The sequence below is a fragment of the Bombus flavifrons genome, chromosome 10 (genome assembly GCF_040668555.2).
Source record: "Bombus flavifrons isolate JBK064 chromosome 10, iyBomFlav1_principal, whole genome shotgun sequence".
Lineage (NCBI taxonomy): Eukaryota > Metazoa > Arthropoda > Insecta > Hymenoptera > Apidae > Bombus > Bombus flavifrons.
Window position 1 is genome coordinate 13,809,170 of NC_138451.1, and position 13,196 is coordinate 13,822,365.

General features: G+C 36.2%; 2 protein-coding genes across 5 annotated transcripts in view; both read right to left on the bottom strand.

Annotated features, from left to right (window-relative positions):
* Positions 1-4: 4 nt before the first annotated feature.
* LOC138184323 (proteoglycan 4-like) lies at positions 5-1,530 on the bottom strand. The gene has a single exon (XM_069122186.1). It carries the CDS (start codon positions 1,528-1,530, stop codon positions 472-474), a length of 1,059 nt encoding a protein of 352 aa, XP_068978287.1. The 3' UTR covers positions 5-471.
* An 879-nt stretch (positions 1,531-2,409) lies between these two features.
* Positions 2,410-13,196, bottom strand: part of LOC138184320 (microtubule-associated protein tau) — a 32,389-nt gene continuing 21,602 nt past the window's right edge. For 2 of the 4 annotated variants that reach the window (XM_069122180.1, XM_069122179.1), the window contains 8 exons: positions 10,383-12,840; positions 10,091-10,137; positions 9,829-10,003; positions 9,477-9,685; positions 9,112-9,297; positions 7,984-8,028; positions 7,228-7,389; positions 2,410-6,255 (listed from right to left, as the gene is read on the bottom strand). In XM_069122180.1, the coding sequence (XP_068978281.1) occupies positions 6,175-6,255; positions 7,228-7,389; positions 7,984-8,028; positions 9,112-9,297; positions 9,477-9,685; positions 9,829-10,003; positions 10,091-10,137; positions 10,383-12,840 (3,363 nt within the window). In that variant the 3' untranslated portion in view covers positions 2,410-6,174. The remainder of the gene's footprint in view (positions 6,256-7,227; positions 7,390-7,983; positions 8,029-9,111; positions 9,298-9,476; positions 9,686-9,828; positions 10,004-10,090; positions 10,138-10,382; positions 12,841-13,196) is intronic. The other 2 variants (XM_069122182.1, XM_069122181.1) reach the window with 2 other exon arrangements.

Consider the following 13,196-nt stretch of genomic DNA (forward strand, 5'->3'; position numbering starts at 1 on the left):
TCATAACAATACATATATTCTTGATAATATATAAATATTTTTTATTCGTATTATAATCTGCAAAATTTTATTTACGATATTAAGTGCTGTAAATATTACATTTCTCGATCTTCTTCAAAATACCACTTTTGTAATAAAAGATGTGACATTAAAATAGGACTGTTTTTATTAGAAAGAAGTACGTAGAATTAGAAATATGTACTTCAAGCTTTTCCTTTTACTTCGTCACTTTCGCTTTCCCAATATCTTCTTACAATAATTTATATTACAACTACTTAAAAGAGTTCTGCATCAAAATAATATAAAATCATTAATCAAAAAGCGCATATTTATTGACTTAATATTTCGTTCATATCGATTGGTTTGCTAGGTTCAATGTACACAAGCAATCATTCATAGTTCGAGGAAACTTTTTCTCCTGAAAGATCTCGATAACAAATAAATTTATTTTGAAATATACGAAACACTGATTTAATGCGTAACACGTTCTGTTAATTTCGGTAAACTAATTTTAGTATTAATTTCAGAAACTATAGCAGTTTCTTGTGGTGTAGGAGAGGGTGCCAATTTCGGAAGCCGTAATTCTTTTGGCGATACTTTTCTAGACATATGAGAGGAAGATTTGTCTGGACTCTTTAATCGAAGACTGTTAGGAGGACGTGGAGAATTAGGAGATTTCATTGCTTTGTCTTCTAGACCTTTTACCGAAGTACCGCTGGAAGGACGTGGGGAAATAATAGATTCCATTGCTCTGTCTTCTGGCGATTTTAAGGAAGAACTACTAGGAGGGCGCGGAGAAGTAACAGATTTCATTGCTCTGTCTTCTGCAGATTTCAACGAAGAACTACTAGGACGTGGCGAAGTAGGAGATTTCATTGCTCTGTCTTCTGCAGATTTTAACGAAGAACTACTAGGAGGGCGAGGGGAAATAGGTGATTTCACTGTTCTGTCTTCTGCAGATTTCAACGAAGAACTACTAGGAGGGCGAGGGGAAGTAGGTGATTTCACTGCTCTGTCTTCTGAAGATTTCAACGAAGAACTACTAGGAGGACGCGGGTAATTAGGTGATTTTGCTATATTTTCTTCTGAGCTCTTCGAACGAGAGCTAGAAGGACGCGAAGAAACCGATGATTTTACTGTCTTCTCTTCGGAAATTTTTAGTTCAGAATGATTAAGAGTACGCGGAGAAATAGGCAATTTCGCTGTACTATTTCCCGGACTCTTTAACTGAGAATTATTAAGAGAATCTAAATTTACGGGAGATCTCGCCGTTCTGCTTTTTATTACGTTTTTATCTTCTGAACTTGAATTCTGTTTGTTCCCATCTTCTACCTCTATAGTCTCAAGAGGCGATGAACTTTTCCTTGGTTGTACTGTTTCAGGAGATTTAGCCAGACTATTTCTTACTGCTTTAGGAGTTACCATAGAAGATGGTGATGGTAGCTTTTGTGCCTTTGTCGGAGTACTTGGTGGTGGTTGTGGTGAATCATCTTTTGCCTGTTCAGTAGATAAATTGATCTCTTCAACCATATTATCCTGAAAACCAGATTAACGTGTAAGTTGACATATTAAAAATATTATTGTCGTTAAAAATATTTGCACTGTAAATTGAATTTAACTATATTTAGCATAATTATTAAGAATTTTGAGAATTAAGAAACATCCGACTAAATCGCATACTCCATAAATTTGATGTAATTCATCATTGAAGTGTTACTTATGTGCAGACTGACCTTAATTTATAAATGCGGTGATTAGCAGCGATGCTTCTGTGTCCACCAAGTATTACATGTGAGGGTGAACTACACGCTGTGCTTATTATTATCCATATAAGAAAATTCACCGAAGTAACTCATTAAATATTTAAATAGTCGAGAAATTAAAGCTAAAGAAAATCATTTCTATCTACTTAATATTTTAGTATTAGCATTTGTGTATGCCATTAACTACACCTGTGCTTTTATAAATTACGCTGCATGTGCTACAAATTATTACTGATTATTAAAAACAAAAAAAATGTGATAATACAATTGTGCGCAAAAACTTATTTCGGTAGGTTCTCTATTTTTCTGTTTTTATTCTATAGAAAAATTTAAAACATTAAATGGATATTCCCATACCATGTATGAAATGGACGTTGTTTTTTTATAAAGAAATTATACGTGTAAGCAACATTTTAAGCTCCTAATGATAACAATTTTAAATTGCATTCTGCAAGTACTTTCTCCTTAAACGTTATTAAATTTACTTTCATTATTTTATGTTAAAACATTTACTTAGAATATAGGTGTATATCTACAGACGACAATGTAGTTGTAATCCCATAAAGCGCAAAGAATTATCCGATTCTATGTAACGAACTAATCACAGTTTTAACCTTTTGGGGGTTTAATAAAAATGCTGGGAATATAAATTTAAAAACAAAAATATTATTATAATGGCTCTCTTGTTATGTCTGACAATATGTCGAATATTCGTTATACAATAATATTCGTATGAAGTGTGATTATTCGTAACAATTACGGCAACTTATTATTATGTGTCTAATTTTTGTGAATCATCGGATAATTAATCAAGTTGAAATATGTACTAATCGGTATATGGAAGCAATAAAGTATAAATAATACTTGATATATACCTTTTTAGCATAGGTTGTATGAATTTTTCAAGAGTCGTATGATTGAGAGAGAAAGAGAGAGAGAGAGAGAGAGAGAGAGAGAGAGAGAGAGACATTTCTCTGAAATTATTTGCGATATTTCAGTTATTTTGCTTTTCCCATCGACGTTTTACTTTATTATTGATTCTCATTTTTCAACTGACTGTAGATCAGTTGTAGAATCTAAGTATTTATTCTGATGTATACAACAAATAGAGATAGTTTACGTATCTACAGTAACGATTACGAATTTATCGTATTCTATCATTTAAATACAATATGAAACGTATTCGATGCAACCGTGTGAAATATTATTTTCTCACTCGATGCATTGAATATGATTGCTCATTGTATACGATTCTAATATCATTTGTATTTCTTGTGTTCGACTTTTCAACGGGGTTCCTCTACCGATCTACGTAGAGATGACAGCAACTTATTCCACGGGATAAGTTTCTTCAGAACCCGGCAGTTCCCAATAAATCGACGCTCGACGTCGTAAACCTCATCCATTAGAGATCCATATCTTCGAACTCCGTTTTTAATATGCATCGTTTGAATTTACCGCGAGAAAGCTGCTCATAAATTCAAGCACAAATTGGGTGAGTCATAATTGGTTCACACTAAACTCTTTCTTCTTTCGCTAGAATCGAGCATACGATTTATATACACGAGATGTGAATGCCGTAGAATAGTTTTCTCTAACGGATAAATTTCCGATAGATAAAATGTAAATTCGGTAATGGAAAAATCGTACTTGATTTAACTCTTGAACATCAAGATGAAAGCAAAGTAAATGGATTACGTGATGCGTAAAATGATTTAAGTCTTATAGCGTGCTGCTAAGCAATAAATCTATACATGTATCGATAAATAGAAAGAAAAATTATTGAAAAGTTTGATACTTATAAACTTTCTCAGCCTTAATAACGAATGATTTCCGTTTGATATTTCAAGAGTTAAAACAAATTGATTCAGTTTAATAAGCGATGGTTAATGAAAAATGCTAGAAACTATTCAAATACATTATACAGAGTGTATCACAGAAAGTGTTACAAGATAATTCCTCTAAAATTACTACGATTAACAAGAAAATTTGTTCTACGTATATTTGTTATGGAATCTTTCGGATGGCAAAGAGAGACTTTCCGTGTTAAATTACGCAAAATATAGAACAATGTTTCATCCCAAATAAAATCTACTTGGAAATGCAAAAACTGTACATTATTTTATTAAAAAAGAAAGTGTAGAGTCCTCTTTTTAACTCGCTAAATGAAAAATTAGATAATTTAATTAACAAATCATAGAGAAAATATTCTTTTCTTGTTTTCTTTAATAGTTTTAAAGGAAACAACTCGTAATACTTTATCCTATACACCTGATATAGATATATCATGTACAGAGTGCATACAGGAATCTCATTTTTATGATAAAAATGCATTGTCCAAATACACAAGGAATATATCAAAAACTTGACGCAGAATGTGTATATATTTATGTGTATATTCTAAACTTAGTAGTTATAATCGTTCAATGAACGTACACTCCGTACATGTTTTCAACAGGTGGTGATGCACAAAGGAAACAAAGTTTTTAATTGCTAATATTTTCTTCTTTTGTATCATCTTATGACAACATGCAATTAATATCACCACTTCGAATTAATCGATGTTTCCTCGGTATGTCAGTACGTAAGGATAAAATTGATAATCCGTGCATCACCGCATTTTGTCCTCGTACTTCAATTATTTTATATATAGAGCACGTATCCGTTTTCTTCAATCCGGGAGTAGGCGAGTTTACGTAAACCTTTGATATTAGATTGCATTTATAGCGTTTAATTATATTTCCTATGTGACAATGTAATTACAGCGTGTTGCATTTATCTATTATTTCATCCTTACCTTTTCATTCGCAATATTCTTCTTTTTTATGTTATCACCACCGATATCGAATTTTATATCTTTTTACGTAAGCTGAGATTAATTTTATCGCGAAGCTTGACTTTATTTGAACTTTAGAAATTTTTCTATGATAGTTGATTTTAGCGGGTTATCAACTGCTGCATTTTCTGCTTTCCTCTCGTTTTTCTTTCATTTTTTTTTTTTTTTTTCTACCGCAATTTCGAAATCCAATATATCGCATAACCGTATTTATTTACGGATACCAATGTTAATCGAATTATATGTACGTTACACAGATTTATGAACGCACCATAAAAAAGCTAAAATAGAATTCAATTAATCGTATAAGTAGCTCTATGACTTGGCATTAGGATTATGGTTAAAATTATTTATTAATCAACGTTATATTTTGCTTTTCGTTACCATAGCACATCCAAAGCCTTGTTTAGTACGACAGTTAGCTATTTACACTATAGCCCGAAAATTCGCGTTTCCTTATTCCCGTAGGTTTAACAAAAATACACCTACTCTCGGTCTCGCGAATTACGATATCGATCAATTCGAACAATTAGTCTGACATTACGTGATCGTAAAATTGTTCTAATTGCCGTGCTAGTGTGAAACCGTGTTCCAAGTGACTACGAAAAATGAGAATTCATTCATTTAATTAAACTTAAACGTATCACGTTACCGCATTTCCTTTTCAGATCGGAAAAATGCCTTTAGAAACGTTCGCGTCTTAAAATGATTCTTATCGCAATGTATAAGCATAGTATTTTGCGCTCTTATCGTCGTAGGTATCGTCGTATCCGTGCAAATCTCAAATAAGGGAAGCATTGTGTCCTTTGTTCGAGTATCTCCTTATATGTAATATATGTAAGTTTACGATGAAATCGAAGTATCTGCGTATTTATAAAAATTCGAAGAATCAGCTGTGATAATTGGTAAACTGTTTCGATGTGTTGGACAATTACGCTACGACAAGTATTACAACGATGTACGATTAATGTAATCTGTGTTCGGTCGTATGAAAACTTTTGAAAGCACATTTTTTCAATCTGAAAAAGCGTCGCAAATTATCTGAAGTGACTTGGTGGATAAATGCGTTAACAGGGTGGGGGAAATCATTTTGCCGGTGATCGTAGTGTTATACGCTAGACACGTATACACATCGTATACGTTATCGATCGTGTAAGAGCACATAGCGACGAGGAAAAATACCCCTTTGCCTTTTGCGCTAGTTTTCATCGATTAAACGCCAGAACTCCGTGCGAAAAACTCTGTCCCCGTATGGCACGTAAAAATGTCTCCCAGTCATCGTTCACTCCAGACGATCATGATGTTAAGCGCGATGTCAAATAGAGCCGGATCTGTTATTAATCTCGAATCTTTTATTAATCGATTGAAAATCATATACGATACGCTTGCGAGATCGTTACGATGAAATGAATTCGCACGACTATTCTTCTTCGTTTCTACGCGCAACGTTTCCACTTCATCGAACAACGGGTCAATACTGGCCGTTCGATTCGATGATCGAGGAGGGAGGATTACGGATGATTAATCAGACGCAAGTGACAAGGAAATCGGGTCTAGCGGTTGAGTTTTCGTGATCTAGCATTCCTGGTTGAGGTTCTCGTCCGATGTAGGCAGACCGTTCTTGCCGGCGGCGACCGTGCCAGGGGGCACAGGGCTCTGCGGGCACAACACATAGGATTAAGGTGGCCCATTAACCTCCGCGTTACAACCTTGCTAGCTCATTCTAATCTGGGTCACGTTAAACCTTTGAAGCAGCGCACATTTTCCTCTTTGTACCAACTGTTATGTATCTACCACCGATTTATCATAAATCATTCACCAACTGTACGTACGTACGTAGCACGAGTAATATGTATCAAGGGTGTGAAGCAATGCCATCGTGATATAACGTATTGTAAACAGCGTAATCGTTTATGCCAATGCGTAATTTTATTACGTATATTTTTGCAAGAAATTCGGCTGTATAAAATAATATACCTACATAGACGCAATTGAAGATGTGCTTCAAAGGATTAAGCAACCGTTACATCTTTTTATTATACAAGTTTTAGATATTTAAACTTTCTTTAGTTTCATCGGTTTAATTACGTTAGTTTTTTCTAATGCGTAATCTTGCAAAATCTAACAGATCGTAGTTCACAAAGGAAGAAAAACGTGTTGCTTCAAAATTATTTCGCAACGTAGTATGAAATTGTTCCGTGAAGTACAAATGTCGTATATAAATAACCGGAATTTGTTCATTTGTATTTGTATTGTATTGTCATCGTAAAAATGTTAGAAATGTAAAATAGAACTTGAAAGAAAGAAACTAGCGAATGTTATTTTGGTAATAATACTTTGTCATAAAGTGTAAAATCATAAATGTTGGATAAAAAATTGCTGAGAAGCATGCAACGCGTGTTGTCAAGCTTTTTTCGTGACAAATGGTGCAAACGAATGTGACACGACAAAGAATCTCGAGAAAAAAGATGAAAGATTCCGAAATGTTATAAAACCGAGAAAGTTCTTCCCAAAATTTATCGAACTAATCTGTTTGATGATTTCAATCTTTGAATATAAAAATTATAACTGCCACATTTCGTTTGAAACAGGATAATTATTCTCGAGATTTTGTAAGATAAAACGTACCTGGGATCCACTGCCACAGAGGCTTTCAGGATTAGTTCCCGATTGTCGAAGATAATCTCTATCGTTAAAAATTTTCTTGTCACCGCCACCTGGCTTATGCTTCACGTTATCCAACGAACCAACTTTACTCTCAGCTTTGATGTCAATTTTTTGAGTTTGGATCTGAAAGTAACATTAGAAGAACCTTGGTTATTCTTTAATGCTTATTTATCGTAGGAAATGATGAATAAATGACAATGTAGATTTTGAAATTGGAATTTTAGTTATTTGTCGATAACCTAATTAATTAGATATATAGGAAAATGTATAAACATATCCGTGTTTAGAAGATTTAAAGAAAAATCGAACTTATAAATTTATCTTGAATTTAAGTTCCATTCTCGTTGAAGCCTCTCCGCATCGTGCTCTCTAAACTAACGATTTGATTTCTGCAACGAACATTTATACTAATCTCAAAACATGCAGAAACATGCTTTAATCCCTTTAGATTGAATTTACTTACTGCTAAAAAAAGAAAGTTTAAATTTGACAGACTTGCTTCGTATATTTCGACGATACACAAAAGCGACAAATATTAGTTAAAAACGACGAATCATTAGTTGTCAGTCGAATCAAATTAGCTACTCCCTTTTACAATTTTGCGATTTACAGTCCAGATTATGGATGTGGGTTTCGTTTTGATATCGATGCAATGAGTAGCTACCTCTGGAGAGGATAACTAACATATCATGTCGTGAAATTATTTGATATACTTACGTCGTTATTCGAATCCTGAGGCGTCTTAGGTGGTGTTGCCGATGACTGAATACCAACAAACAATAATGACTTGTTAATAACGATGGGTGACAATACATGCGACAACAAAAGGAAAGTCGTACGCTAGAGCAGAGGTTGAAGTGTTTTTCATTTTCTTCTTTTTTTTCTTTTTTTTTTTTTTTGCTAATCAGACAGTCCCAAAGGATCCGTATTTGAAAAAGATACTTTATTGTGATATTCAAGATTTCTTTGCATCAAGATAAACGGACAAATTAACAAAGACATAGCGCGTAAAGTACCTACGTTCAATAATTATCTCAACCAGTCGAACACAATTTTGTACGACGAAGAGTAATTTACGAAACAAAAGGTATCTCTGAGTCTGTCCTCAAGAAGGAAAGAACGATTTGTTTACTTATAATAAGAAATAATTTTTCTTGATGCTAGAATTCTCGCTTTCTGTAACTTTTGAAAACACTAATTTTTTTAAGTAATGTAAAATGTACAATGTAAATGCAAGTCTACATTAACATTCTCTACATGCAACGACTCAATCAGAATCGATATATATATATATAAATAAATAATTTTCGATATATATAAATAAATAAATAGAATAAATAATTTTCCAGTCGAAATCAATCTGCCGCTCTCGCGATATGATCCAACTGAATAGCTACGATACTATTTTATTACGAATAGACAAATGTCGAAGTAAAATGCAAACATTTAGTTAGAAAAATGATTCGTCACTACGATAACACCAAACGCTACAAACGGGTAATGTCAAGCGAAGTACATGGTAACCATTGGCTTGAAAATTTGGAAATGTACATATAAATTTTCAAATACATCCGTTTCTATAATAGCTTCCATTAATTAGTTACGAATATGAGAGAAAACACAAACATATGTTTCTTAATAAATTACGATTATATAGTACAACATAAACTCATGGAACAACTGGAGTAGGACAATTTTAGGTATTAAGTGAATGACTATGGAGACATATAGCTGTTAATCGAATTACAAACTCGCTGAAATAAGTTTCAAACGAAAATAAAAGATTCGCTGGAGAATTTATAGTCGTCATTCCTAAGGAAATATATTTCAAACTAAAATTCTTACTTTAACGCTACCACCGCCAGGAATGTGTTTGGCATTGTCCTTGGAGCCAACTTTTGGTTTTGCTTTATCTTTGAAGTCGAGCTTCACTGTTTCTATTTTCTTGTCACCGCCACCAGGCTTGTACGTTGCATTTTCCAATGAACCGACTTTCGGTTTCGCATTCCATTGAAGCTTCATCTGAGCGATCTATCAAGGAATAGTTAAACGATAATAATTTTTCAACGAAAATACAGAAAAAAGAAAGGAATATATTTTAGACGATGGGATTAGATAAACCATGCCATGTGCAGATTTTTTTTTTATAGAGATAATTATTCGTAATTACGACGCTAGAAAGATTTCCAAAAAAATGTAAAGCTATTAACCTTTTTATCGCCACCACTGGGTGTGTATTTCTCGTTCTTCGCGGCAATTTTCGGCTGCGCCTTGCTAAAGTCGAGCTTCCTGTTCTCTATCTTCACCTTTCCGCCACCTGGTTTGTAGCTTGCATTTTCCAACGAGCCGATCTTCGATCGTACCGTTTTTAAGTTCGGAGAGGGCGCCGATCCCACTTGAATTTTGTTCATAGGCAGTTCTATAGGATTCAACACGTATTATTAACACGCGTTCTTTGGAAAAATGGGCCGATTCGTTACATAAAAATTAAAACAAAAATACTCGACGCAAAGCTTATCGAGCTTGTTATAAAATTTAGGCAAAAATTTCGATAATACTTACTTTTCTTCTCTTGACCGGCTGTCGACGAAGGAGTTTCTGGAGTTCGTGGTAACGATTTGACGGACTTACTTGGCGATTTTACAGGTGACCCAGCTGTCGGCCCTTTGTCAGCATCTTTCGATTTAGAGGGTGACTTTTTCGTTGGTGAATCCCCAACTCCGTTTGTGGTTGGTTCCTGCGCCACATTATTACGTTATTTTACTATCGATTCGATAATTTGTGAAATGTACAAAAGCATATGTGTCGAATTAAAATTATTTACCGTGCTGGATTGAGCCGACTCGTTGGTTACGCTGCCGTTTTCAACCTCTGTAAAAATAAATATAAACACAGTTTCTTTTTGTCGTTACATTAAGAAAAACAAAAAAAAAAAAAAAAACCACATAACAGTATCGTGATATTTGTGAAGCAAAATCTCAGTAGAATTTCTCGATTTCAGCGTTTATCTACGATAAACATGGCAAAGAATAAAGCTCCGCGTTTTCAAGTCGAATTGTTTAATACGTTTATTCTCGCTATTTTCTCCCGAAATTTTCTTAAACGTAAATAAAAACCTGGTGTCGTTGAAGACTTCTTTTCTTTTCGTTTGGCTGGTGTCGGTGCGCGTTGAACTTTAGGCGATTTAACTGATTTCGGCAAACTTTTCGAGTCCGGTGTCGTTTCGTCATCAGCCTTTTTCTGCTCCGTTTTTTCCTTCTCTTCTAATTCCTCGTTCTCTATAGGTGATTTCAGCGATTTCGGGGACTTTGGAGATTTCGGTGATTTCGGCGATTTTGGAGAAACAGGCGAGTGAGGACTTTGGGATGGCGAAGATTTTATCGACAGTGATCGTTGTTCTCCATTGTCGAAACCTTTCACTCCTTCTTCGGGAGACTTTAACAGAGACAGTACCGATTCTGCAATCTTTTCTCCATCCTTTGATGGTACTGGAAATTCTTGCGTCTCGTTTGCTTCTTTTTCGGAAGCAGCAGGACTCACGGCAACTCTTTTCGCGTCCGTTTCCGAAGAATCTCGAAGATTATCGGACTTGGAATCTTTTAAAACGTCTTCCGTACTCGATTCTTCGGTTACATTCGTCGATATAGCCGGGGACTTTGAAGATGGATCTCTTAATTCTTTCTCCTTCGGAGAATGACCAAGATCCGCTAATTTTTCTTCCTCGGCTGATTTTTCAGGTTTCGACACTTCAGTGGGTTCTGGCTCGTCCTTGATCTGATCTGCTTTCGTCGGTGTTCTTAAATGTGATTCTTCTTTGCTTTTAACTTCTCCCGTTTCCTTTAGCAGATCTACGTCTGATTTAGTTTCCGATGCAGACACAGTGTCGCGTTGCTGCCCAGTTTGTTCCATTTCCTTTTGATTTTGATTTATTTCTGCCGGGATAGTCGCACGCGAATCGTCTTGCGACATGGGCGGTGGATTTTTGAGTTCTTGATCGCTTTGTTTCTGTTTTGTATCCATTGGTATATCCTCTGGCAATTGTTCCAGAGATTTGGACGTTTCGTCGCGTTCCAGTTCCTTTTGACTTTCGCTCGCTTCTAAGGGTGTACTTGACCGGGATTTATTCGGCGATGCGGATGGTTTCAGATTTTGTTGATTCTGATCGTGGCTGGTCTTTGCCGGAGATTCATCTGTCGATTTAGACAGGATTTGCATTTGTCGATCGTTATCCTCATCCGATTTCGTTGGTGTGGTTGCACGTAACTTTTCTGGAGTTGTTGACGACAGGTTTAGATCTTGTTCGTTTTGTCCAGATTTAGCCTCTTCCGATTGCTTGGGAGATTGTTCAGGTGCAAGAGATACGTTGATATTATCCGATTTCTCAATTTTGTTTTCTATACCTGGTTTGGTCACATTCCCCTTATTCGTGTTCTCTTTCTGCGTTTGATCTTCGACCAATTTCTTCTCTGGTTCGTCTAGTTGATTACCAACCTTATCTACTTCCTGTTTGTCTAACAATTTTGTCTGCGCTTCTTCGCCTGGTTTCGTGGACAACCTGTTATCACTTTCCATCGTGTTGGAATCTTTAACAGGTATTTTCTCAAGGTTCGCAGCAATTTCTTTAATTTGCTGACCAACTCCGTCCGCAGTCGCGTTCAATTTATTATCCACTTTTCCATTTATTGTAGCGATTTCTGGCCTTTTCACCGACTGAACGTCGCTCTTTGGTACGTTAGACTCTATCAAAACTTCTTGACCGGTAACGTTTCCGTTAGCACGTGGCGATTTTCCGTCCACTACAACATCATCGTCGTCATCGTTCTCCGCATTTTCTCGAAATTCGGTTTTCTCCTTCGGAACAGGCTTTTCAAACTGCTGCAATTTCTTCGAGTTATCGACATCCGCCATTTTGTCGACTATTATTCGCGGAAGTGGTGGCTTCTTATCTTCTCTTTTGATAGCTAAATTCTGTCGAGATATGTTCAGCAATGATTCATTTCGTTGCAATGGTTTTTGTGCGATTTCCTGCGATCGTGCGAGAATGTCAGGATTCCGTCCTTGTTGAGGTGCGTTTGGGTGCTCTGGCCTTTGTTGATAAGGTCCGTTCGGATGCTCTGGCCTCGATTGCTGAGGTCCGTTTGGATGCTGCGGCCTTGATTGATGAGGTCCGTTTAGATACTCTGGTCTTGGATGTTGAGGTCGTTGTACGTTGCCTTGGAACCTTTGCGCTTGATAATTTCCAGGATGCGGCGGTCTAGGTCCCAGTTGCGAACGTTGCACGGGCGACGGTGGAAAACGCGGATTTAGCACGATAGGTGGATGTTGACCTTGTTGCGGTGGCTTCTGAGGAAACGAACCTCCCGGTGATCTTGGAGATCCGTACGGTCTGACTTGCACGAACTGACCCGGATTCGTTTGCCCGACTGGAGACCGATTATCAAAACGAATTTGCTGTAGCTGTCCACTCGGTCGTGGTTGTCCTACGGCACCATTATTTACAGGCTGCCTTGGTAATCCAGGTGGACCTTGCGGTCTCGCCCGATAGACAGATGGCAATGGCGGGTTTGATTTCACCTACGAAATAATAATTTTACTCGCGACAATTCGCGGTCGCCGCAGATCGCAAGAACAAATTTCCAAGTGACGTTTTAACGGTACTCGATAGAGATTCATAAAATTGTTGTACAAATAGGACGACGTAATTAATAACAGTCGTGTTCTTTGCTTTGATATTGAAATAGTTTAGATCTTTCTAATTAACCCTTTGACTATTCTTAGCGCTTAGAAGCGCTTAATAAATCTGCGCTTGTGATACTGTAGGCACCTGTAGGCGTTCCGAAAATTTAGTCGATCGTAATTCCAGCAAATCTCGTTCGAATCAGACGTAAACGAATGCTAATTCGACTATTGCTAATTGCATATTCCGTTAG

Excerpts from the sequence above, each read along its gene's own strand:
- LOC138184323 (XM_069122186.1), bottom strand. The coding sequence starts at position 1,530 with ATGGTTGAAGAGATCAATTTATCTACTGAACAGGCAAAAGATGATTCA.